This window comes from Triturus cristatus, chromosome 4_2 (assembly GCF_964204655.1).
Source record: "Triturus cristatus chromosome 4_2, aTriCri1.1, whole genome shotgun sequence".
NCBI classification, from domain to species: domain Eukaryota; kingdom Metazoa; phylum Chordata; class Amphibia; order Caudata; family Salamandridae; genus Triturus; species Triturus cristatus.
In genome coordinates, this window is record NC_140586.1 from 422,608,098 (window position 1) to 422,635,550 (window position 27,453).

Below are 27,453 nucleotides of genomic sequence, written 5' to 3' on the forward strand. Positions count from 1 at the left end.
GTGCCTATATCATGTGGTGTCTAAGGAGAGTAAGCATCACGGGACAGCCATTTTATTTCACTGGTCATTTTCAATGTGGGCTGGAGCCCGGGGAAGATGGATTTAGAAGGCTAGGGTCGCTCTCTCTGCCTCTGTCACTTTCTCCATCTTCCTGAAGTTTTCTTTCTTCAACTTTGTTTAAATTTTCTGGGAAATAGGTAGTACATTTGCTACAATGTTCTCTGATCCCATCACAACAATACCTGATAAACCACCTGGAAATACAAATCACTAACATATTGTTGGAAAGTGGATTATTAACAGGGGCAAATATATATCTGCCGCTGACAATAAGGCCACTGATACCGAATAGGGCTCAGAATAGGTCTTAGAAAAGTATTCCCATGCTCAACCCTTGGTAGCTTGGCTGTGAGCAGGCAGGCTTAACTTCAAAGACAGGTATGTAAAACTTTTTAAAACACCAATTCAGTAAATAATTAAGACACAATGCACAATAAAAATCCAACACCAACACTATAGTGCCTTATCGGGACATCTGGTCATGATAGACCGGGTCAAAGTCAAAGTTTCAGGCCGACCGCGATGGAGCCCTGCGGTACTACCCTTCGCAGTAGGTCTCGTCAAAGTTTTTACCTTCGGACTTGAAAAAGTTTCTGGAGCTTTCCTTTCCGGGGTCTCTCGTAGCTCTCAGCCAGTCCGGATTTGTTGAGGGTTCGCCGGATTGTCCTGCCACGAGCTCCCAGTCAAACCTATGAAAGTCCGACCTCCACTCTTTAGTCCTTTTACAGCAAGGTAGTCCACATGACTGTAGGTCCAGATGGTGCAGAAGGTGCAATCTCCAAAGTGCAGGCCTTAGGAAATGCACAGCAAACTTCTCAGCATGGCCCATCTTGCTTTCTTAGGTTTTAAGCAGCATATCTGAGAGGCTCTGCCACTCTCGGATACTTATTCCAAGCTCTCTGGGTTAAGCAGGAGGTCACTCCTGTCCAATGGGGTGTAGGGTACTGCCCCAAGGTCTGACCGCTTCCTGCAGAGTGTGGAACTATATAGCTATATCCTGTGCACACATACAAAATGAAACAAGTAGATACAACAGTAGACCTAAGCAATATGTACAGAGTTCTTGATTGATACTGGATATTCTTTATTCTTTTGAGAAACGCAACCAGCCGACACGTGTTTCGTCAGGGAAAAGTTATCCCACAACTCTTCAGGACTGTAGAAAGTTGCGTGAACGTAGTAAAGTCCCAAAACCGGTGATAATTCCAAACCCGGCTGGGTACACAATTGAAAAGTAGAATTTATAAGACAGCAAACTTAGTCTGCAAGGAGTCTTGGTAGTGTAATGTATTTGGAAAGCCGGTAATAATTCCAACCTGGCAGTCAGTGCACGTCATGAATGATGAAAAATGGATCTGATGTGGTGGGCTTGGTTCTAATATCGCAACGAAATAGTGCCGTGAGTAGGGGATGAATAAGAGTCCAAATGAAAGTCAATTAAAGTTCTGCGAAGTAGATGTCAAACCAAAATGCGGTAAAGTAATAGGTCAAAACGATTGTCAAGAACGGGCAGAACACGTGTGTGTGTTCCCCATGTCTTTTTGAGTTGAGAAACGATCGTGCTTCCTGGCGGCACCAGTTCTATCACGCAACACATATCATTACATAATTCATTATAATTCTCCTTTTCTCAACATATAGCGGATTGCTCCATATTATCGCTTTCTTCTCCATTGGATGATACTTCAGGCTATCAGTCAGCCAAGTACTTTCTGAGGGGAGCCTAAATGTCCTTTGGTCTGGATTTGCTTGCCATTAGTGTGACAATACTTCATCCTTCGCATTAGACTGTGAAAGAACTTTCAGCCCAATGCCCACCATGGGAGTTGTCGTTTGTCCCCAGTTCATACCTGCTCTACGTTTGCTTAATAGTAGGGCCAGTGCAGTATATTTCCTGTATTGTTTATCAGCTTCTTTTAAATACCCCAGGAGTTAAATTTACAGTATTGCCTGTAGGTGGACTCCAGTCATTTCCAGTACTATCAATCAAACCTGTTCCCAGTATGTCAATATATTTGGCCCCAACCAGACGAGATGTAGGAATCTTGCATCCGGTGCTCTGCATTGTGCGCATTCAGCTGTATTTGGGAGTCTAGGATGTGTAGCATGCGATATGCTCTGTGTATGAATTTGAAGTGGATGAGTCTGTGTCTACCAGATTTCATGTGATATATCCCCACCTGTATTGACCATTTCTCTTGGGCTTTGGCATCCCTAACCGTGAGACTATTAAGAGATTTTTTGTACATCTTAGTGACTAGTCTGCATGATATATGGTTTGTGGCAATTATGGTGAGTCGTTGCCATTGTTTTGGCTGATCTGGTACATCTGGATCTAATTTCTTGATGACTCGCCGTAGTTTATGATAAAAGAAAATATCTAGCGGGGTACTACTGCTTGGTCTTCCAGTGCTTGTAGTGTTATGTATTAATTTGTGTCATATTAATCACCATTGTCTAGCTGTTTCATTTCTAATCTGACTATTGCCAACGATTCGCATCCCACCTCCAATCTAGGGTTTTCTCTTAGTCATATGCGGGGTGAGTATGTTTATTCAGTTCTGCATAGGGTGGCCAATATAGACCACACCTTAAGTGTTTACTCCAGTAAGTTCATTTCACCAGTAGGGCGATGTGCTTTTTTCATAATAATAGTGTTCAGGGGGATTGTGTGCATTATACCTTTCTCAGTTTTGTGTAATGTGCCACTTTATTAATATGGTATATCAAGTGATGTGCATATTGTGCCAACTCCCAGAGGTTATTTGCAGCAGTCCAGGGAAGGCTTCAAGAGAGGGATGGAAGATGTAGGAAGGGAGAAAGCGATCAAAGAGGGATTAAAGGGAGAGAGAGGTAAGAAAATGAATGGAAAGAGAGGTATTGCGCAAGGAGACATAGGGAAAGGTGCTGGTTCCCAGTCCAGCTCTGATGAGTACTGGAATCTTTGTTATGGATGGGGTCCAATCCCTCAGCCGAGGGGAGGGATGACTGAGTGTGGTTCATTCTGCTCCGGTATATGCTCTTGTTCTCGCTTTCCCTATGTGCATGAACGGGAACCACAAAGGCGCAGGCTGTCAAACGCCAGCATTATAAACTAATCTGGGCTTTTGCAAACTTATAGGAATCCATCTTAGACTCAGGAACTATGGCCAGGGGTGGTTTTTGACTCCCATAATGACCAGCTATTATGTTACAAGTTGAGCGGTTAACAGACAATGAGAGGAGATATTGGGATCAGCGGTGGCTGCCAAAAACAGAGGGTGTTGGGGGCGGGTGGGGCCGAGTGGGAGGCGTCGCGTGGAGGGGTTTAGAAATACAATTATAAATAATAAAATAAACATATATTTTGCCGCCGGCCACCTCAAGATTTGCGTCGCGCTCGCTGCCTCTCCTCTTCCTGGGTCCCAGCAGCCCCTGGGACTGGCTCCCATCCAATCCTTGTGCTGCATGCATCAAGTTCCTTGCCTTTTAGTGCTAAGTCTGAACTTAAAAATAACACCAGTAAAATAAATAAATAACTGCTTTCTATACTTCGGTATCTGTGAATCCCACTGTTTTTCACCCAAAATGAAAGGGTATACCTATGCGAACATTCACTCAATTGATTTTAATACATTTTCACAAGCAGTTAGTGGCTTCAGTTTAAAAGTCTAGCAGTCAAAATGTAATATATCTAAATTGATTCAAATACAAAATAAGGCAATTTAATTTTGGGCCATTTTTGCTGCTCGTGAGCAGCAAACGGGTCAAACAGTTTTTTCTCTCATCTGTTTCGTAAACATTTGTTCATGGCAAAAAAGGCGACACAAATTGTGAAATCATAGAAAAACGTGTACTAGATATCGATTACTTATGTATATTTATATATATAGCATAAAGATCAAACCAGGTTCATTGACAGCATTATGCATTATAAATACACACAGGACAAACTGTGTCAGTTCAAGTTGGACCCTTGTTTGACCAGGTGGAAATCTTTCCATTGCCTATTGCACATGTGTTACAAATGGCGAATGCATGTGCTCCATTTCCGCCCGTGTAAAATGTATTTTTAAAGTAATACGTCACCGAGCCACTTTAGAGTGCTGGTTGCTGAGGAAAACAAAAAAGAAAGTCAATGAGAATGTGACCAGAAGAGAGACCGAGTCCAACCAGATGCACGAGATGAATCTAGATGTGACACTCTTTGCTCCCCCCCTTCCCGGCGAGGATGTGTATTGTAATCACTATAGTCACTTTAAAATTTCAGAAAGATACAAAGTGGAGACTTCTGCACCCTGAAAGAGTCCATGTTCAACACTTGAGCAAACCATCTCCTTGTGCTGTGCCCCACTCAGCAAACAGCCTTGCAAGATTTACACAGCTCTTGTGTCCCAGAAGTCAACAGACCATGCCTGAGCATTGGCAGCAGCGAAACAAGCAGCGGCCAAACAACGTCTGTTCCAAAAAGCATAATTACCTCTTTATCAAGGCCTGGCCTCTATAAGGGCTATGGAACGAGGCCAAAATCAGTGCTGTTTCATGTGGTCAAATCAGTGCCTAATTTTTAAAAGAATAAGTGCTGGGGCTCAAAGTTTTTCTTAGAGGCTCACAGCCGGCGCCTAATGGTGGCATACTCTTGAATTCACCTCATGACTCTTCAATCCACCACCATACACTTGCTGTCCCTTTACCTCTCTCTGGCAGGCTTCTTTTGAGTCTTTTTTTCCCCTTTGTCACATTTTTTCTCATCTTTCTCTTCCTACTACTTTCCTCCTTGTGTGCTTTTTTTCTCTCTTACTCCATGTCAAAATCTGATGTGGAAAAATAAATGCTTGTTTCCACAAATGAGTGCCAGAGGGCTCCACCTGCAGGCACCAGCCTAAATTAAGCACTTGGTGAAAGGCTCTCACAGACTGCAGAGAGATTTGCTTCGGCTATAAAATGGAGTTTTACATGGACATTTTTCCAAAACCTCCCTTACCATGTGAGTAAATTCTAATGCTAATAAGGTTGTCTGGGTTAAAATTGTCTTCTTTCCAAACGTCCCCGTTGCTGCACTTAAGTGTCAGTAATGTATAATTAGACAATTTAGTCGAAGCAATTGTCAATAAGCAGCTGCAGTAAAATAATACAGTTGAAGGTCAGGACTCCATTCTGTGGACAATTAGACCTCGTGAGCGAGCACAGGCCCACTGTTCAACTGTGTGCAGATTAGTTTACTGCTCTAGTCACAGAATGGTACAGAGCAAAAGAGTAGGGCCAAGTTGCTCTAAACAGGCGAAAAGTGGCACCTTTCAGAAAGTGGTGTTACCTTACTGTCACTCCCATGGGTGGAATTCTTTATCATAAAATACACCAAGAGCCGCTTTCTGTACCAGAGCCAGGCTGATGACATCAGCAGTTAGTAACTACATGCACCGTGGGAGTGTGAACAGGCAAGAAACACAATATTTGCTGATTGTAATGGGATTTATATAGCACTTTCTTACCCCTTGCAAAGCCCCTAAGCATTTTCCATGTGGATGAATCAATACCTGCTCCGTTTGTTGTACATGGCCAAAGAGTGTTAGTTGCAGCACTGTTTGGTAGAGGCCTTACCTGGTGTCATGCTTGAGGCTTGGAAGTGTTCATTTATTGTGCTACATCAGGTGGGTTCCATTGCTTTTCATGTGAGAAATGTACGGAAGGAGGTGGGAAGATTGCAGCTTTCTTATACAGATCAGTAGGTCTTCTGGGAACCGTCCAGATGGCATTATGTTTCAGGGAAAAGCCTGGTCTTTATAGCCCGCCTTTACTCTAGGTGGTTCCTGACTATCCATACTTTCTTTGGGAGTATACTCTATAGTTTGCATTTGTGCAGAGCATAGTCACCTGCTGAGCATGGCCTTCCTGTATGATGAGGGGTATTCAAAAGCAGAACTATAGTGTCTGTGTGATTCTTGCGTTGGCAGTAAAGTCTGAGTTTTGGTTGTAGAAAGATGGGTCCTCTTCTCTGAATTGCTTGGTGGGTGATGGAGATAGCTTCGAATCAATTGCTTCTATCCACAGTGAGCTAGCGCCAGGCCTTAAGGACAAGGGTCATATGATTACACCTCCTCACGTTTAGTAGTCATCTCGCTGCATTATTCTGAATCCAATGTAATTTGCTGATTGGATGTTTTACATGTTAAATATAAAGCCCTTTAGTATATTGGAGATGCGACAGGAATAGAGCTTAGAGTCCAGAGTCCCTTGCAAGAATCCCAGGTGGAAGAAGATCCTGCCTATGATTCTCAAGGTAAGAAGTGCAGTTCTTTACTTGTGTAGAAGTGCATGGCATACTCCTACTTCTTTAGACCAAATGGCAAGCAGTTATATTTTTATCACACTCTACAAGATAGAATATCTGATTTTGAATTGAGGCAAGTCTTGCCTAAGGTTTTAGGTGTCTATCGGATGTGATTCTGGCTTTATGATTATCTGGGTGTCATCAGTGCAGGTGTAGAAAGTAAGCTTGAAAGTGGCAGTGATATTTGGGAGTGGTGATCCTTGAGCCTGAGGGACAGCAACCTGGTAGGTAAATTGAGTCCATCAGAAAGAAGAATGCATGAGTATTTGGATCCTGCGCAACACCCTTCTGCCTTTGGCTAGGTCTGCACTACTGAAACACATATACATACATATACACATACATACATACTTACATCTTTTTGGCCAGTTAGTTCATAATACAAAATAATTGCTGTTCCTTAGACTTAGTGTTAGTCTTTGGAGCATTAGTTGATAGTCAGTGTTGGTGAATGCTGATGACAAGTTGGAGGAAGGCCGCCAGGCTGTTGAAGTATAAAATGTTCTTTAGGCCATCTCACATTGCAATTAACATTGATTTGGGCCTTCTTCTGTGGATGAAAACAGATGGTTTGTCAGAGAGAATTTTGTGGGTCGAGGAAATCAGAGAGCTGTATGAGAGCTGCGTTTTCAAAAAGCTTCTCTAGAAATGGTCCATTTGCAATTTGTCTGCAGTTTCCTGGTTTGAATAAATAAGATGCCTTTACAAAATAACAGTGTTCAGTGTCATTATTAGAAGGGCTAGTAAAACTCTGAAGGGTCCTGTGTTTAAAAACAAAGTGAAAGATTATGATTGTGTAGGGGTGAATAGTGACAAAAGGGATTTATTTTATTGTGCTTAGCAGATTAAAACAACAACGGTACCAAATATAGCACATAAACAATACAAGGGTAGTCCAACACAATGGGAATCATCCTTTCTAGCATCACAGCTGCTGTAGCCACTGATCACAAACAAGCCAGATGCCCAGTCACTGCTGCAGGCAAAGTCACAGAGTAGTATGCCACAGGTCTTTTTCCTGAGCCATACTGCTGTGTCAGCCCACCATTAGCAATGCCATTTTGCTCCGACACATAGAGATGGAAGGGCAGTTTGTAGTCAGGCAGCCCCAGGGCTGGCACAGTACACAATGTCTCTTTCAGTTTCTTGAAACAGTCTGCAAGTGCATTAATCCATACAATGCTGTTGGGAGCTTCTTTTTAGTGTACATTGTCGCAGGATGTCATCATAGAATCTGTGCTCAGGGATCCACTGGTGGCAGTAGTTCATCATCCCCAGGAAGGACAGCATTCCTTATTTGGTGGAATGGGGGCTGCATGCTCTGAATCATTTTGATATGTGGCATGTACCTTTGAATGCCACACAACCCAGGTAAGTCACCTCTTTTTGGCACCGCTGCCATTTTGACAATAAGGCTTTGTGTCATCTTCCCTGGAGGGGGTTCAGCAGAGCTACAGTGTCTTTTTCACAGGCCTCAAGTGATGGAGATGCCACAAGGAGATCATCAGTGTAGTGCAAGGTGACGTTACTCACAGGTGTAGGTTGTCCAGGTCTCTTTTCACTGCCTGCGCATAGACCGTGGGGCTCTCAGTGAATCTTGTGAAAATGTATTACATATCTTTTATTGTAAGGGCAACAAGGTAGTCACTCTCTGGATGGACTCCAATGCTGGAAAATACATAGGAGAGATCTATGACCGAAAAGTACTCTGCCTCTACAGGTGTAGAAGAAGATATAGTATTGGTGGCAGGCACCAACCAATAGGTGCTAAGGGAAACACAGTGTTGTTTATCTGTCATAAACCCTACATGGACGTATACTGCCCAGTATTGCCCTTTAGAGGTCTTTTGTAACAGAAATTCAATCACATGTTTTATTCCCTCCTCTCCTTGAGGTGACAGTCTATACTAACACATATAAGGTAATTCAGCATTTTCTTTAAGTGTCACATTTGGGGAGGATATGTTTTGAATAATCCTGCCTGATTTTTGTGTTTTGCCCAAACCTCTGAGATCACTTGCTCTAGTACTTTATTTTTAGTCAGCTGTAAAGCCTTATTCCCTTCAAGCTTGTCAAAAACTGAGCCCTGTCATTTCTGAGCATAGGCAATGTCCAACACCACCCTTCTCCATCTCCCAACACAGACATAATTCCCAAAGGAAATGTAAAATCCTTAGTTCTTGGTAGGTCCTGAAGGTGCTTGACCATGGTGCCCAAATGTTTAGGGTAGTAATCTGCTGCTACAGCTATAGACACGTTCGGTTCAGATGCTGGCACTTGAAATATCCTCTTTCTGTGGTCCCAGCTCAGTGTTCACTGCACACCGTCTTTTCCTACATATAATGTGTGCTCAAGCAACCCCAAAGCCCAATACAAATGTTTCTCTGCCATGTAGGTGTACCATTCAGGCTCTGGCCCTGTGACAAAGGCTGCTGTACAGTGTATAGACCCAGGTACTAATGTCAACTGCACTAAATGAGTGACCAAATCACTCTCACTATCACAGCTGTATTTAAACAGTTTTTGAAACATTTTATCATAAAGATCTCTGTGTAACGGAGTCCATTGGTAACGTGATGGAGAGAGATACAAGACAGGCGGTGCACATAACACAGAATCCTTACTTCATTTGCAAGCAGTAAGTGCTCTATTAACCAATTCTAACCTGTCATCAGGTACTAGTAAGTAAATCCAATTTTGTGAAAAATATAATGTTGCATGCATATTACAGGGGGGTCTCTACCCAGCAAAGTGATGGGTGCATCTGGTGACAGGAGGAACTGATGGGTCAGTGTGAAGTCATCAACAGAAACTGGTAGTGGTTCTGACAGTTCTTCATGCATCATCATTCAATTTACTGCTATAGTAGTGACTGTTTCACCACTACTATCACCCAACTTGTTTCTTACTGCTGATAGGGTTGCGCCACTGTCTATTAGGAAATCAATCTTTTTACCTCCTACCTTAATTGGAAACATGGGATTCTCCTCAGGTGTGTCTGATACCTTCATCATAAAGTACTGGGCTCTAATTTCTGCAGTGTGTCCAATCTCTCTCTCTCCGCATGGTCCAATGCTTGAGAAAAATCACCATGTTTGACTGCTATGCCATTAATAGTGTCCCTGATAGACGAATTTAAAGTATTGTCCAATCTCTTTCCTGTGGAATTTGGAACACACATTTTACCAAAGACCATCTGCTACCTTATCCTATTTTAGTAGCATTTCTACATCTTGAGGGAGGGATGTATAGGCAATGCATATTTTTTAAAGCCATTCATAATATTTCACACTGGTGGTGAGTGGGTCAGGTGCGGCCTTAGTCATCTGAGTTGCTTCCATGGGTTCCATTGCTTTAACATGGCTGTCCCCCTAACACTTTCTTTGGTGTAGTTATTTTAGTGTTCAGTAGTATTTATTTAGTATATGAGTTCTCATCCTTTACCTTTACTGACCGTGTATGTATCAGCCATTCCCTCTTATCTATCTTATCCTGGAGTTTATTAATGGAGCATTGTATTTCCTCCATTTCAGTGTTCACCTCTTCTTGGATCTTGTCTGCCTTCTTCCTCAGATGTGCCAACTGCTCGCATTCCTCCTTCTCGTTTTTCTCTTCTTCACTCAATCCTAAATACTCCCTCAGACAAAAAGTGGATGTTTGGGCTGGTGTTTCAAAAGCATGTGGTATGTCCCCTCCAACTGATAGGTGCCCATTCAGGACCGATGTTCTGAAAGTGCCTTCTTTGGGACCCTAGTCCTACCTGTGATTCAGGAATTAAATTCACTATTTGCATCCACTCTCCGTTGTTTCCTTTCTTCTTAAGTAAACAACACAATCTCCTCCTCAGTCAATGTTCTACTAATTATTTGCTCACTGTCTGCTCCTTCACCCAGTTTTGACATAAAGGCCCTGAGGTTTGCAGGCGAAAACAGTTTCTTTAAATGATTTATGTCAATATTCACTTAGTGGCTCCCCCAAATACACAGCAGAGCAGCAGCCTTTTTAGAAGTAGTGGTATTTGGTATTGCTTTAACCATGTATGCTGCAGCTGTTGAAAAACCACTCTGTTGCCATAGTCACAAAAAATGCAATTCAGTTTGCACTTAGTTACTTAATTCTAGTAAACATTGACTATAAGTTGTGGGCCAATCCTTCGCTAGTTCTAGCTCCTTTTTATTAGTTTTTGCACTCACTGTTCACCACTACTATTGCAGAACAGTCTCTGTGGAGGCATTCCCCTGGCCTTTCTTTTTTGAAAGAAGACCTTTATTTTTATCAATTGAAAGCCACTGTTGTAAGCAATCTTTATATAGTGTGAATCCCATGATGGGTCACCCCTTACGTCTACAGTCTCTGTCAAGTGTTCAATATCCAGTGACACTCTGCAGCCGAGGGAACCTCATCCCCCAGCCAGTAGAGCGCCAGAAGGCGTGTTTGCAGAGTGGTTGAGAAATTGGTACTTACTAGTGGTTACAGGAGGGGTTCTGGGCCCCCAACCACTCTCGGTGTCCAAACTGACTTCATTATGGGTGGCGGAGCAATACTCCCCCACTCAAGGAACTCCGTGGAATTTGGCGGAGTTTTTGGTAACTTAACGGAGTGAAACTCCACAAGCTCCACCCAGGCCAAATTTAGTGCATATAAGCTGGCAACCATGAGGCACACAGTTATAAAATGACAAATATGCAACCTCCTTGTGAAGTCCCTAACATAGATTATCCCATTAGATGATGAAATCTCCATGCCTTGTGTGTGGGTTTAACAACACCAAAACCCCTGCCAACTGTGGTAATCTGTGGGGTTTAATGTAGCAAAAATATCGGCATACTTCCTTTAAAACACTGTAATGACGATCCACCATTATAGGCCGATTGGCTTTTAACAATGCGTTTCACAATATCTTATTGCCTTTGTCATACCTTTGCATAATAAACATATCAGACCTATGGCATCTGACATAATTTTTCCCTTTGACACAATCAGCCCAATTGCCTTAGCAAGGACTTATCACTATAACCAACTCAGTCCCACTTTTTTCTGCATAAGTATTCCCATGCTCAGGCATATATCCAGGAGAAAATATAAATATACGCCAAATTACAGTTTGCGAAACAATATGCAACCCTCTTTTAAGATGGTTAACACAGATTATCAAAATGTAAACCTTTTGCTCACAGAGTTTGTCAAATAATGAAACCAGCACTAAAACCCTTGCCTACTACAGGTGTCTGTGAATATCCATATAACACAGTGCTTGTCTACATTCTTTAAGAAAGGGAAATAACACTATACCCTTAAAGAACTATTGACTTTAACATATGATTTTTTGAGTTAATAAGTCAGTCCTATAACTTTTGCCTACTATGATAGTTTGTGAGATTCCCTACAACAAAATACCTTAACTCCATGTGATAACAATGAGCTCTTAAAGACCTGTTGGCTTTAGCATATGCTTTCATAACTAAGCCAGGCCTATTGCATTTTATCATAACTTATCGTTATAAACAGATCAGGATTAGATCCTTGATCAATGGCGTGTCACCATAACCAACTCAGTATTGCTGTAATGCTGGGGTTCACTATACTGAATGGCATGTACAGTATAATCCTTTGGGCTTTATAGCACTTAGATGCAAAGAAAGATGGAATTTATATGTTTTATATGTGAAGGCAACCTGTATACCAATATACCATAATGCAGAGGATCAGTAGGTGGGCTGTGAATACTAATAGATACTCTATACAGGAGACAATAACCATATTCCGACTCAATTCCAACATTACCTAGACTCTATTTTACTACTTAAGTTTACTGAAAACCAGGCTAGAATGTTGACAGTTTTATTACCAGAGGGGAAGCTAAGGAAAGATGTAGAAGTTTACCCAGTGGAAAATGCCCATGTGAGATTGAAATTTGTGAGTTTCGTAAATGTTTTTTCTAGTATTATTAATACTGCTGGAAATTATAGAAACTAACAGCATTCATGAGTCCTCAAAGAATGCAAACATTGCTGTCTTTTCCAAGAAATCAAAGGACCCACAAACATTGGCTTCATATTTTCTAATTAGTAATTTTTTAACACAACATTGATTCTTAATATATGGCATATACTTTTCCTATGTTAATGGCCGACTTAGTATACATCCTTATGTTCACATACTTGTTTAGAATAAAACCACCACATGTCCTTTTAATACAACAGTGATAGAAATTTGGTGAGAACTTGTGGTAATACAAGACTCATGTGGAACTCTAGAAAAATATCTATCTATCTATCTATCTATCTATCTATCTATCTATCTATCTATCTATCTATCTATCTATCTATCTATCTATCTATCTATCTGTCTGTCTGTCTGTCTGTCTGTCTGTCTGTCTGTCTGTCTGTCTGTCTGTCTGTCTGTCTGTCTGTCTGTCTGTTGTCTGTCTGTCTGTTGTCTGTCTATCTATCTGTCTATCTGTCTATTTATCTCTGCAGTTCAAATGTCAAAGCCCACTTTATTACTACTGTAGGGCCAAACTGGCATGAGAAGCATCCTCTTTACTGCCTGACAGTTTGCATATCACAATAACTTCACACAAGTTTAACTTCTTGCCTCCTGGTATCTGTTAAGTAGACACACAAACATGTCATGGCATACACCATATATGCAGATGCAGTTTAATATGCTATTTATATAAAAGGAAGGGGCCTCATGCACCACTCTATGCTTCACCTCTCAATTGGCAAACAAACTGCATATAACACTGCGCATCAGCACATACACTATATATTAGATAGTCAACAATTGCAACAGTTTAGTTATGATTATGTAATGCAAGAAATGGTCCCCAAAAATGTATCCAATTTGGGTTTGACATGACAAGGTAAATGCAGATCCTTTGGGGATGGGTGGGGCAAAAAATTACTTTTCCCATTTTAAGTGGCATAGTATTCTTTGCAGTCCTTCCCACAAATGAATGCTGAAAAGACTTACACCAAATTTGTTACGAATGTGCAACTTTACTCAAGGAAATACCTTTGTTTGGTTTGTTGTCAAGTTCAGTATAAGTTTATGGAAATTAGTGTTTAAAACGTATTTTGGGCTGAGATTGAAAGGGTAAAATATGTAATAATAGGAGGAGCCTAGCGCGCAACCAAGATGGCCGCGTAGGTGCGAGGCTCCCGAGGACCTCCGCAACCTCCTACATTTATCCTGAATTCATCCTGCCTCGATTGAGGGGACTGTGTTGGTGAGCCTGAGCTGAGGTGGAACCCGTTTTCCGTTTTCGAATTGGACCTCTGGTGCCGGAGTGAGCACCGATTGAGGTTTGCGGCCTTCTTCTCGCCGAACCCCGGATTTGCGTTGGGGGTGACCCAGTGGCAAAGTGAACAACATCGGCGGGCCGGGCCTGGCGAGTCGCGTACCCTGCACTTTCGCTTTCGCTTTCTCGCCGTTTCTGCAAGTGAGATCGCGGAGCCTTTTGTGTTGGTGTGGCCTCGCTGGGGGACCCGGCCTGCCTGCCTGCTGTGGCCCACCCTGCCGATCTGGGGTGGCCCCCCCGGAGCTCGTGGCCCTGATTGCCTGCCCTCTACGGCGTTGCTGGTTCGATTGTGGGACCAGCGGAGATGGCCACGAAACAAGATGGGGATCGGTCAAAGACCAAGTCGACCCGACGTGGCACCGTCCATCCGGCCAACAGCATGGACCGCTATACCCTCCAGAGGGGATCTCCCGGCGGACCGCACAAGTCCCCTGAGGGCCCTTCTGATGCCCCGGACTTGCCCACGGATCTGACTCTCTACGACGTCATGGGCGCCATTTCCGAGATGAAGGCCTCGGTGGGCCAGCGGTTCGACACCCTGGCACAGAAGATCGATGCGATCCTTGTAGACGTTGGCCTGGTGAGGGCCGATCTTTCCAAGACCAACGATCGAGTTGACTCTTTGGCCCACACCGCATCGGGTCTTACGACTGAGGTGGCGGCACTACAACTGGAGGTACGCCGGCTAAGTCAGGCGAGCGCACTTATGGATCGGCGCCTCGAGGATTCCGAGAGTCGGGCCCGGAGGAATAACATCCGAATCATCGGAGTACCCGAGGGACGGGAGGAAGCGGCGGCGGATCTATTTGTGGAGGACCTGATCGCTACCCATCTCCAGCCTCGGGGCCTGAGTAAATTTTTCGCTGTGGAGAGGGCCCACAGGGTTCCCGGGGGAAGGCCGAAGGTCGGAGCCCCTCCGCGACCTCTCATTGCCCGGATTTTTTACTTTCGGGACAGAGACGCTATCCTGCAAGCTTCCAGACTACATGGGCCAGTTAAGTTGGACAATATGGAGGTGAACTTTTACCCTGATTTCACCCAAGCGGTCCAGAAGCAAAGACTGAGCTTCCTCGGCGTTAAACGCCGACTCCGGGACCTGAACTTAAAGTACGCCATGCTCTTCCCGGCCAAGCTGCGAGTGGAGGTGGATGGTCGCACGCACTTTTTTGATCGTCCCGAAGCGGCCGGGGACTGGCTGGACACTCTGTCTGGGGATCGTGATCGAGATGGCGGGGGGGGGCGGCGGGAGGAGGCGGCCCACTGGATCGGGACTGAGGGGTCAATATTGGGCCTCACTCTGGACGAATACGATGCTACTTTCAATCAAGCGTCTGTCTTTGTACATTCCCCTCCCATGGAGGTTGTGTGGGGTCTAGAAGGGGTACTCTTTCCTCCTCTAGGGGGTCTAGCTAGTTTCTTTTTATAGGGGCGACAGGCACACTGCAAGTTGGGGGGGCTGTCCGGGCTCATGCAGGGGTGCAGGGTGGGGGGAGTTTTGTTGGAATGGGTGGGTTGGGGTGGGGTGTTGTTCGTTTACACCACAAGGCAAACGTATCTTTGTGTTATTCCTACAGTGCTCTCTGGGGGGCGAGTGATGACTTCTGTTTACGATGGGGGGTAGGGGACTGAGTTTGTTGTCCTGGAATGTTAATGGACTGGGGGACAGGATAAAACGAGGCGTGGTCCTGCAGTTCTTGAAGCGAACTTCGCCCGATATAGTTTTTCTGCAGGAGACGCACCTCATTGGCAACTCCTTTTGCGCTATGTATCGACGGGGCTACCGCCTTGTGGCCCATGCGGGCTTCACGTCCGGTTCAAGGGGTGTGGGTATTATGGTTAAAAACTCGCTCCCGTTGGAGATTGATGAGGTGCGCCATGACGATAGGGGACGTTACACGGTTTTGGTGGGCAGATTGGAGGGCAGAGTGGTCGTTTTTGTGTCAGTATATGTCCCACCGGGGCTGCAGACGACCACCTTTGCGGACCTGGGGCACCTCCTCCTTGGCCTTCCGGAGGGGATTCTAGTGGTGGGGGGGGATTTTAATGCTGTAGTTTCCGGAACTGTGGATCGTCACCCCCCTAGGGATCTCCCCCGGGCCCAAGAGTGGTTATCTGGCCTCTTGGATACCCTGGGGCTGGTGGATTGTTGGCGACTAAAACATCCCACGCAGCTACAGTACACCTTCCATTCAGGGGCCCATGGTAGTCTCTCACGGCTAGATTATGTCCTGGTCCCAGCGGCTTATGTAGGGAGGGTGGGAGAAGTGCGCCATTTGGCACGAGGTATTTCGGACCACTCCCCGCTCTTGTTGCACTTTGATGTTTTGCCGAGGGGAGAGGGTAGAGTGGCCCCGATCAATCCCTGGTATCTGCGTGACCCCACCATTCGCGCAGAGCTGATTAAATCCCTTAAGCGCTATTTTGACGAGAATGTGGGGTCTGTGTCATCGGCGGTCTCACTATGGGAGGCGTTCAAGACAGTACTCCGAGGAGAAGCCCTGTCCCTTATTTCCCACTCCCGGAGGCGCGAGCGGGAGGAGGTGACCCGTGTGGAAGCTGAGATAACCGAGTTGGAGGGGGATCTAGAACGTGGGGTGACGGAGGATAAATTACATGTTCTCCAACTCAAGCAAGCGGCCTATAAGGCCCTCGTCACGGAGGCGGCCAGGGGCCTCAGTAGAGAGCAACAGGGGAGACTGTATGATGTGGGTGATAAGGCTGGTAAATTGATTGCGTGGCTGGATAAAAAAGAGAGAGCGAGTCGTGTTGTCCCGTTGATTGAGAAACCGAATGGTGTGTGTGTCACTGAACCGGAGGAAATTGTCTCCTGCTTCGCAGACTATTTCCGTGGGGTATATTCCCCAGTGTCTTCCCGCTCTGAAGAGGATTCCCATGCCCTGCTCAGAGATATCGCGCTGCCTTCCCTTTCTGAGGAGGACAGAGTGTTGTTGGACGCCGCTCCAACCTCCGAAGAAATTGCCCTCGCCATACGCTCGGTCGCTTCCGGCAAGGCCATGGGTCCTAATGGTCTTCCCATCGAGTTGTATAAGCTACGGCCGGATACGCTGGCGCTGCATCTCTGTGCTATGTTCCTTGCGGCCCACTCGGTGGGTTCCCTCCCGCTAGACCAGCGTCTGGCTACCATCGTGGTTATCCACAAGGAGGGGAGGCCACGGGACCGGGTTACATCCTATCGGCCCATTTCGTTATTGAATGCGGAGCCCAAAATTCTCGCCAAGGTTCTGGCCAATTGGCTGGTCGGTGTGGTGTGTGACTTGGTCCACCAGGACCAGTCCGGCTTTATTCCCCACCGTAACACAGCGCTTAACCTGCGGCGTTTGCATGGGGTGCTCGCACGTGTCCCGTTCATACGGGAGCTGGCCATCTTGGCATCCTTGGACGCCACTATGGCGTTTGACACACTCGAATGGCCATATATTTGGGCGACGCTCGCGAAATTTGGGTTTGGCCCAGGGTTTATCAGCTGGGTTAAATTGTTGTACTCTGGCCCACTGGCACAGGTGGTTGTGAACGGCAGAGTGTCGGCTCCATTTGAGTTGGGCAGGGGCACGCGGCAGGGCTGCCCGTTATCGCCGCTTCTTTTTGCGCTTGCCCTGGAGCCCCTGGCGGAGTGGCTGCGGTGGGAACCTTCTATTCGTGGTCTCCGCTGGACCCCCGAGTATGAGGACCGCGTGTCTCTATATGCGGACGATATTCTCCTGTACCTGGCTTCCCCACGTAAATCGCTGATAGTACTGGTTGATGTATTGCACTCATTTGGTCGTAACTCCGGCCTTGTCATCAACTGGGCTAAATCGTGCGTGTATGTTCTCTCTGGGGAGGCTCCTATCCTTCCGCGGGGCTGTCCTATCCAGATCGCCCCGCAGGGATTTAGGTACCTGGGTATCTTCATCACCCTAGACGCGGAGGCCCGGTATGGTCGAAACCTGCTGCCCCCCCTCCAGCGCCTGAAGGAGGATGTCGCGCGTTGGCGGCGTTTGCCGCTCTCGCCGCTCGGCCGGGCGGCATTGTTTAAGATGATGTCGCTGCCGCGTTTCCTGTACGCTCTGCAGAATACAATGGACCTCGTCCCGGCGCGCTACTTCCGCGAGGTGGAGAGCTTGCAACGCCGCCTGTTCTGGGACGGGAGACCGCGTATCGCACTGGCGAAGCTGACGCTCCCGTGGTATGACGGGGGGATTGCCCTCCCGGATATTAAACGGTATTATTGGGCCTCCCAGCTGGCTGCGATTAATCACGGCCTATACGGGCCCGCCCTAAACCCGGCCTTTGAAATGGATAAGATGCTACTGCCGGGTGGTGACTATAATCGAGCGCTCTACTCCAGCTCGCTCGACGCACGTCTTACGGGCCCCACGCGTGTCATGGTACGAGTGTGGCACGCGGCTAATGTAGCGATGGGGTGGAAGGATCGTTTGACCCGGGCGTCACCACTGTACGCATCTGAGCAGTTGGGCTCCCTGTGGACCTCGAAGGGCTTCGAGAAGTGGGACATGATAGGCATTAGCAGGGTGGGGGATTTCTGGACGAGGGGGGGATTCAAAACGTTCGGGATGTTGCAGACGGAATTCCAGTTGCAAGACAGGGAGTACTTTCGGTATATGCAGATCCGTCATGCACTATGCTCCGCCTTCCCGGACGTTGCCTCCATCCCGGAGTACTCCCCTCTGGAAGATAGAGTGCTGGATGGACATGTACCGGAAAGCACGATCTCGTTAATCTATAAAAAACTGATCAATGACCGCGTGGGATTGCTGCTTGACCTTCGCGAGGCTTGGGTTGCCGATGGATTGGAGCTGGACAACGAGGACTGGGTCTCTGCGGTGGCCTCCCCGAAAGAGGTGGCCATACCGGCCCGCCTTCGCTTCGTCCAGCTCAAGATACTCCATAGGGTCTACATAAAGGGGCCAAGGCTATTGCGTATGGGCTATGCTGTGGACGGGTTGTGTAAGCGTGGGTGTGGTTCTTTGGGGACCTTTCTTCATATTTTGTGGGAATGCCCAGAGGTGGAGCGATTCTGGCGTGGTGTGCATGAGGTCCTGCGGGTGGTTACGCGTGTGTCGCTGCTGCCCGAAGCGAGGAGATGCCTGTTGAACGTGTGGGAACCAACCGACTATTCGGCGCCACAGACGTGGTGGGTGACTCTGGGATATATGGTGGCCAAGCGCGATATTGCTCAACTGTGGGGTTCCCAGAGGCCCCCGACTGTTTCGGCCTGGAAGGAAAATATGGACTGGTGCATGTTTAGGGAAAAGGTGGTGTATGTAGCGAGAGGTAAGCCTGGGACATGGGTGAAAGTGTGGGGCCCCTGGAACGCCTACCGTGGTGGAATCTGCGCCCCGCCGTTATTGCCCGATCCGTCGCCTGCCCCATCCCCTTAGCCGGTTTAGCTCTCCGGTAACGGGCACTGAGTCCACCCAGTCCCTGTTCTGACCTTCTCCCCCCCCCCCTTGATACTCCTATGGTTTGGTAGGGTCCCCCTTCTAGGGGAGCACATGCTGCTGTTTTCGATCGTGCGTTGCCTTGTGGTTGGATTTTGTTTGTTGTTATTTATGTTTAAAAGAAACCGTCATGTGGGGTCCGTATGGTGTGGCCATCAACGCGGCTAACTCCTGTATGTTTCCCTTTACCGCTGCCTGCGTTCTACTGTGTGTATCTTATGCTCCTCTTGTTTGCTAGCGGCCGGCCTGAAGGTTGTAGGCCCATCTTTGTATATTCTTTGAACTTTGTAATAAACGGTTTAAAAAAAAAAACAAAAAAAAAATAATAATAAATATGTAATAATATCTGGACCGGCAGTTTGTGGATGATCTGTGAACCTGGTTTCGTAGACCATTCATGGATTAAATTAAACAAATAAGTACATCTGATTTGATAAGGGGACCTCTTTCTGGCAGTCGCATCCTGCATATTTGACATTGTGGCGGGTGCTGCTTATAGAAGCACCCGCCACAATGCCAAAATGGCATGTTGTGCATTTGCATGCACAACGTGGCAGGCTCCGTGTGGTGCCTGCCACCTTGTGCATGCAAATGGAGGGGAGGTACCATGGGTACCCCCCAAGTGCACCCTCCACCCCTGGGGGCCCGCATAGGCTCCCCAAAGAACATCCCCGCCAGCCTTTCCATGGTGGTAAAGCCGCCATGGAAAGGCCTTCCCAACACACCCTCCTAATATGGATGGCGGTGCCTGCTAGGTACTGCCACCATATTAGGGGCCAATTCCGCCCGGCCGGCAATCGTAACGATTGCCGACCGACGGAAAAGCGGTGGACGCAATTTGCGTCCGCCACTTAACCCCCCGCCATTGTAATATGGCGGGGGTTTCACTCGTTATGATATCATGATGGTCGCCACTGCCGGTTCGGCGGTGGCGAACGTCACAACATCATAATGAGCCCCTTAGTGTGTAGAACCAACGTTTCTAATTGGCTGACCACAGCTTAGAAAAATCAGTTGCAGGGAGCAGCAAGAGCATCCTCTGCCTCCAGGGTCAGATGGACCTGAAACCCTTTCTTAGAAGAAAAAACTATATTTTTCCTCAGGACTTGCAGATCCCAACATGGTTCTAAGGTCCACAAACCCTGGCTTGGGTCTGTAAACCTCCATTATGAGCTCCTGGACCCACTTCGGACCCACTCTTGGATTCACAAACTCTGGCTTAGGGTCCACGAACCAAATCAGACTGGTAGGTCCTTGCTTTATATGCAGCAGGGTTGGATGTACAATAAACACCCACAGATCTTTGTGAGTGTGGTTATCCCAAACTGGTGTCTCTGAAGCACCCTCCCCACCCACAAAAGTACCTAGTTTACACTTCGCCTCCACAAAGGCTTGTGCACAGGGGGGTTTGGCTGGCCACAGAGGTTTTGGGTGCCAGGACCTGAGCCCAACTGTTGGATTTGATATATCCTAATACATTTTTTTTTTATTACTTAAAAAGCATGTACCATGAAGTTATTCTTAGCTTTTGTTATAACTTCTCAGTGTATGTTTAAAAACCCTCAGAAATTCACCATAAAAAGCACAAGTAAAATAGAGTTATGCTTATGAATTTAAACCGAAAAACCACTAAAATTCTTTATGGGTAGACATGCAAACCACACCTCACACACCAAATGCCATGCGTATGCCTTCACAGTGTTTTACCCATAAGTAGCAACCGCAAGCACAACATATTTGTATAACAACACATACTCAAACCACTAAATAATACTGCATGTTGTTCTGGGATCGACCCGCACCCCCATCCCTAAAGCTCAAACAGCCCCTCTGCCCCATGGGAGCAGATTGGAGGATTTACCTCCAATCTCCACTTCCTGTGGGTGGGTAGAAAGGCACTAGGTACCATAGAAATATGAGGTGGAAACTGGCTCGTCGTTTCATTGGGTAATGCCTTCACCCCTGAATTTGCAACAGTCTTTCTCTCCTCCGGGGGTTTGATTGGAGGATTTACCCCCAATCTGACCTCCCTGGGTGGCCAGAAAGCCTACTAGGCACCAGGGAAAAATAATTAAAAAAAATAATAGGGTGGGGACAGGCCTTCCTGGCATTGGGTTGCAGCTCCAATCCTTAAAGCCCCGAAAGTCTAAACCTTCCCCCATGGGGCAGATTGGAGGGTTGCCTCGAATCTGCGCTCTCTGGGTGAGCAGATAGTGCGCTAGACATTCAGGACTGTATTACAGAAAGCGTCCGGGTTGTACCCAACATTTATGAATATTCCTTGCCTACATGGGCATTTGGTATTGTAGATGGAGGCAGGGATGCTTGTGAACCACTTTCTGCATTATGAATGAGGCTGGTGCACATTTTGCACTGATGCACTCAAGGGGGTTGGGGAGGACTTCCCTCATTTGCATGGGAATGTTATGCCACGCCAATGAGGGAAAACCTTGCTATTGCACTTATTTTGTATAATAAACTAGGGTGCAGAGGCAAAACACCTTTTGGGAGATGCACTGACCATGCAACAGGCACACAGTCAGTGCGACCTCCGAAGTTGACCATTAGCAAGGTGGCTTTGCGACCCCTAAGCATCCTTCTCTCCAAAGAGAGGCTAGTCCACTTCCAGTGAAGGGTGGAGCCACAGTTTCAAATTTGGTTATGTGTTTAACTAATTCCCTCTCCTCAGTGCTGGCGCAAATTGTTAGAGTTTGCACGTGCACTGAGGACAGCAGGCCTTTTTTTCTTAATTGGGCAAACTGTCTCAGAGTGCCTTGGTGGGCTCCTAATTGCAGGTGCACCATGGTGCAGACAGGCACAGTATGTCTGAAGTTTAAATCTGGCCCAGGTATTTTAATTTTTTAAATGAAAATGGGATGGGGGCTGGTTTCATCTGGCATCAAGACCTACCACTGAAGCCTAAATAGCATTTTTTTATCCTCTCGGGCATAACACTTGAATACTTCAGCCATTTTTTAAAAACATCTTTTATTGGGGTTTCAAGTATCATATTTGACATACATTTCGTTGCATACCTATGTACATTTTTCAATAGTGATTGTCAGCGTACAAATCAACTTCATACCTATTCTATTTCCATACCTAATTTTGCAGATCCCCATTGTTACTATACATTACTTTATTAACTTCAACAATCAACTCCCTCCCTCCCACCCCTCCTAGCAGATTCCAACAGTCATTCCATATTTGTGGTAGTCCCAGATTAAATTGGTCGTCATGACCTAACCTCCCCCCCTCCCTCATCAGGTCCCTTCTCTGTCATTTTCCAGTGTTGGGATTTTTATTTATTTGAAAAGTTTTATATAGCGCTGGCTAGGCCCGTAGGTATCAGAGCGCTTTACATGATAACAAGTTGCACAAAGTTACATCAGTTGCCATAGCATAGAATAAAAACATATACAAGTTATCTGGAGCATGAGGGAGGGTGGGGGGTGAGGGTTGGAGACAGGGGTGTAGGAGAAAAACAAACAAGGTTATGTAGGGCTGGAAAAGGGAGCCATCCGCAGGATCACGGGGGAGGAGGCGGGGGAGGGAAAGTAAAACACAGTGGAGAGACGAGGAAAAACAATGTGCGGCTGGGTAGGTGACAGCTAAGGGGGTGAGCCAAAGTCAATCTCCTCCATAGCTGCCAGAACAGCTCCATCAGGCATCGGCCATGTTGCTCGGGCACTGCGGTCAAAATAACATATAAGGATTCTGCCAGAGGGCATCATCAATGTTCCAACAGCCACACCAGTCCCGGTGGTATTAGGGAACGCTGCCCGCCTCAACCTCCAGCTATCCTGTACTCATCTCTCCTCAGCTGGTCGAAGATCACTCGGCGCATACTTCGGTTTCCATTTCAGGGGTATGGCAAAAACTTTGCAGGCTGGTCTACTAAGAAAAGTGATAGTGTAGATGAAAGAGTCCCCCAGCTTGGAGTAATAGAGAAGTGAATTGCCCGATATCAATATTACAGCATTGTTAGATGGCCATAACCCTGATTGAAAGTGAAAAAAGCAGAGTCACGGGTGCCATTTTAGGGACAGGCACTCCTCTCATGAAGATCGTCGTGGAGGAGAAATCAGTCATTACAATGAAGAGCACCATTTTATCAGCAGTTAACACATCCACAATAGTCGGTGACAGTCGTGGTAGCGGTTCTTCTCTACAGTCCTACGTCTTCCTCCCCCTCTACCTGTGGCTCTGGGGTTCCCCGTGGGGGCCTCGGGTCATCTCTCCTGAGGTTAGATCAGGCTCTTTTAGGCTATTAGACAGGGCCTCCCAGGCGCGATCCCGCTCCAGTGCCCCAATCCCTTTCTTGGCATTCCAGAGAAGAACCCTCCCCTCACAGTTTTCCCATTTTCTCATTCGGCCCTCCTAGTGAGGCTTTTCGGTCTCTCTGGGGATTTCCAATGTCTCGATATCTCCCGCTTTGCAAGGGCTAGTGCTTGGTCCTGAAATCGACTGGTAACCCAATTCTTAGCATTGTATGGGAACAATCCCAATAGGCAGTGAGCAGGAGTGGGCAAGATTGGTCGATATATTGTCTCCCCAATAGTGGTTGTTACGTCTTCTCAAAAGCCCTGCAATTCAGGGCATGTCCACACCATGTTGAGTAATTCCGCACCCACCTCTCCACATCTCAGACGTTTCCCATCATCTTCCTGAAAGAACTTGTTTATCTTCCTGGAAGTGTGTCAGGCTCTGTGCAGTATGTAGAAGCGGGCATTTCTTGAGGACTTGGCTGAATACTTCAGCCATAACCATGGCAAGCATGGCAAAATTTCGATTGTCATTATTGGCCCAGCGGAAAAGGGGTTCCCACCTCCGTCATTGTACCTCACACAGGTGATAGAAAAGTTATCCCCTTCCTGGGAATAAAGGCAGATGCCAAGACAGGCTAACATAACACTCCATTCTTTTTTGGACTCTAATCCCTGGTGTCTAGTGGGTTTTCTCCCCTCTTGGGCAAGAACTCACCAATATTGTCCTTAAGGAGGCAGAAAGACTGTCTGTTGCCACCTGATAGGATCTAGTTCACACTATGTACAAGTGTCCAATTAAAAGTTTCCATTATGTCTTAGTTCCGTGTTCAAAGTTATTTAATCCACCTCCCACAGTTGTGTTGATTTTATCTTTTTAGACTCTGCCTATCTATGCCCATACACCTAAAATGTGCGTCCCAATTCTTTCTGATAATTTTCCCCTTCTTTTCTCAACATAGCTTCTGGCCCATCTTTCGCCAAGATTGCATCACTGAAACACTCTCTGTATGTGTAATCAATAGACTTGCTCTCGTTATCCTTCAAATAATCTTTAAAAAACGTCTTTACTAAAAGTTGAAACATCTCCTCATTAACATAAATAATGGAAGCTAATCTTTCTTGATTTTATTTCTATAAAGGTTTTTCTATTCCGTGTTGTTTAGCTTCACATTTAACACATGTTAGTGCTTATTCTATGATAAAGAAACCCTAACTATCTCCATAGGCAATTATCTTTGGGTATGCGGTCTTCGGTTAAATCTCACTGCCAGTATTTTCTATTTATTAATAGATTTCTGGTATTGGGGTGTAGAAATACCGTAAGTGGCTAGGTAAACTATGTCTATCTACAATTGGTGCACAATTTACAAAGAATTTTCTGAATGAGGGCCTGATTACGATCTTGGCGGATGGAATACTTTGTCACGAACGTGATGGCTATATCTTCCGCCATATTACAAGTTTCATAGGATATAATGGAATTGTAGTTTGGCGGATGGGATATCTGTCACATTTGTGATGGTGTAACCCTGTCTGCCAAGATCGTAATTAGGCCCTAACTCTGTGAGTACTAGAGGCTTCCCCCTGAATTCCATGAGTAAGACAGGAGTACGGCACAAGCAGGTCATACTTACTCATAGCAAAATCTTTACGAGCCTGCCCGTGGCTCTTTATCGGCACATGCTCATATAAATGAGCAAACTATGTATGTGGGCATTAACAGCTGGAGTATGCCTTCCATTTTAGCCACCCAGCAAAAGGACATCCTTGAAAACAAGATGTATATACTCCAAATCCTTAAATAGTGCTCTGCATTTGTGTCGGGACATTACTTTTAGCACTGTATAGGGGCACTGATAAATACATGAAATGCACAAATACATAAAAAAATACCCTTCCTTTGAACAGTAATGTTAAAGCAAATGTCTTCCTGGAACAAACCATCAGGCAATTTTCTGTGATGATGCAGGTTGCTTCAAAGCATTAAGAGCAGTAATACCATTTGCTTGGAACTTCTGATTAGGCTGGTTATTGGCCCCATTGGGAATTGAGAGGTCTGCAGAAACGCCACTGATCCTTCACATTTCCCCAGGAGATTTCTAATGCTTAAAGCAGTCAAAATCTCCAAGGAAAACCTCGGAGGAGAATGAGGAATCTCTGTTAATGACACAGGCTCAGAGTTATTGATACTCAGCAAAGGTGATGAATTAACACCCCTCACCAACAAACTGGATAACCCTAATGAACTTATTTTAAATGTGGGGCCAGCGTGAGGTCTACCTTTATTAAAGAATTTATAAAAGATAGGCTGGACGGTGAGTGAATGAATTAACACTCCTGGTAGTTCTTTCTTTTGTGAAACCACAGAGCAAATGCATAAAATGTCAATAAAATGACAAATTGAAGCCATATTGAAATTAAATGAAATATACAAGAGAAATTTCAGAAAATATAACAGCAAAAAGCACAAATAACATTAAAAACACTTATCAACTAAAATGTTTTCACAATCAATCCATAATGGGACAGATAACTGGATGTCAATATGGATTAAGAGAAACTTGACAAAGGGGGGTTAATTTGTGTTAGAACATTGGAATGTCAAGTGCTCTGTTGGACACAGTGAAGTAGCTCTGGGCTTGCAATGGCTGGTATAAACTTTCTGCTCCAACATTCCACTGTGTGTCTGTCTGTTTCTCCCTTTCTAATTGAGTGCATTTTACCTTCGGTGGGTGGAATGTCTAATAGCCTTATCATAGCCATTATGCCTCAGGCTAGACTGGTTGTTAAGGGCCCTCTCCCTCATTATAGGCCCTCACCTGCAGCTCTGGCCTAGAACTGGTTCAGGGCCTTTAACAACCACCGTGGCTCTTGGCAGCCATCAATATGGCTATATTACTGTTTTACGTAAATTATTATTAGGTATTACTGAATGCGTCACAAGCATGATAACTACTATGGGATTAGAATTTGGCAAATTGAAAAGCGGGTGAAATTCTCCCATTTATTCAATGTGATTACAGAGCGAAACTAGGCAAACAGAAACAGCTAAATTCCTACTGCAGAAAAACCAGGGAAACAGACAGATATCGGGCTTTATGTGCAGTTCGTTTTGACCCACCTGACCAAGAAAACTCTGGTTCAAGGAGTAATTGGTGACAAATTGGGCAGCTCTCAGTTCGTGGCAGTGCTTAATTTGTAAAAGAAAGAGCATGGTACCTGAAGATCTGCTCCTAAGTGTTCGGCTGGGGAAATTTAACATCAGCACACATAATGCCAAAGCTGGTAGTCTTAAATCCACCGAATGGCCTCTTTAATCCACTACCACACACTCCCTGCACCTTTATGTCACTCTTCTATGTTCCGGCTTTCTCCCTTTGTGATGGTTTGGCCGTCTCTGTCTTCCACCGTTTTTCCAATCTGTGTGTTTTTTCTTCTCTTGCGCTCCTTAAATATATAATGCAGAAAAATAGGTGCCAGTCCCCAATAATAAGTGCTAGTGGTCCACACTGAAACCACCTGCTCAAGTTAAGCACTGCTTCGCACCCAGTCATACAAAGGAAGGCTCAAAGTTGTTTTTTAGATTAAAATAGTACAAATATGCATTTAGTCTGTGAGACGTTTACAATGGCCATATTATTATGTGAAACATTTTATTTACTCCAGTTTAACAGTTCATAGTACCTCAGATAAGTATTATAAACAGAAAAGTATTAAGACGGCTGCAGGGACTCATTGGTACATCTTGCTTTATTCTTTAGGAACATCCCATCAAGGCGGCTACTCTCATGAAGCTGTTGTGTATGCTCTTCAAAAGTGTGGCATCCGCCATATTGATACCGCAAAGCGCTATGGCTGTGAGTCTCACCTCAAGGAAGCCATCGGAGAAAGCGGTGTCCCACGACAGGACCTCTGGATAACAACAAAGCTCTGGCCTGGAGACTATGGTTACGAAAAGACACTGCAGGCCTGCCAAGAGTCACGCGAACGGCTTGGCGTTGACTACATAGGTATATTTTCATTACTCATGCAATGCATTTACTATCT

The 27,453-nt window shown here is 45.7% G+C and overlaps 1 protein-coding gene across 3 annotated transcripts in view; it reads left to right on the top strand.

Moving 5' to 3' along the window:
• LOC146834519 (putative oxidoreductase ZK1290.5) overlaps nt 1-27,453 on the top strand; it is a 690,790-nt gene that overhangs the window by 250,620 nt on the left and 412,717 nt on the right. For all 3 annotated transcript variants that reach the window (XR_014960632.1, XM_085601909.1, XM_085601908.1), the window contains exon 2: nt 27,168-27,416. Coding sequence is in view for 2 of the 3 variants with exons in the window: in XM_085601909.1 (XP_085458035.1) it covers nt 27,168-27,416 (249 nt within the window). In the remaining variant the exon portion in view is untranslated. The remainder of the gene's footprint in view (nt 1-27,167; nt 27,417-27,453) is intronic.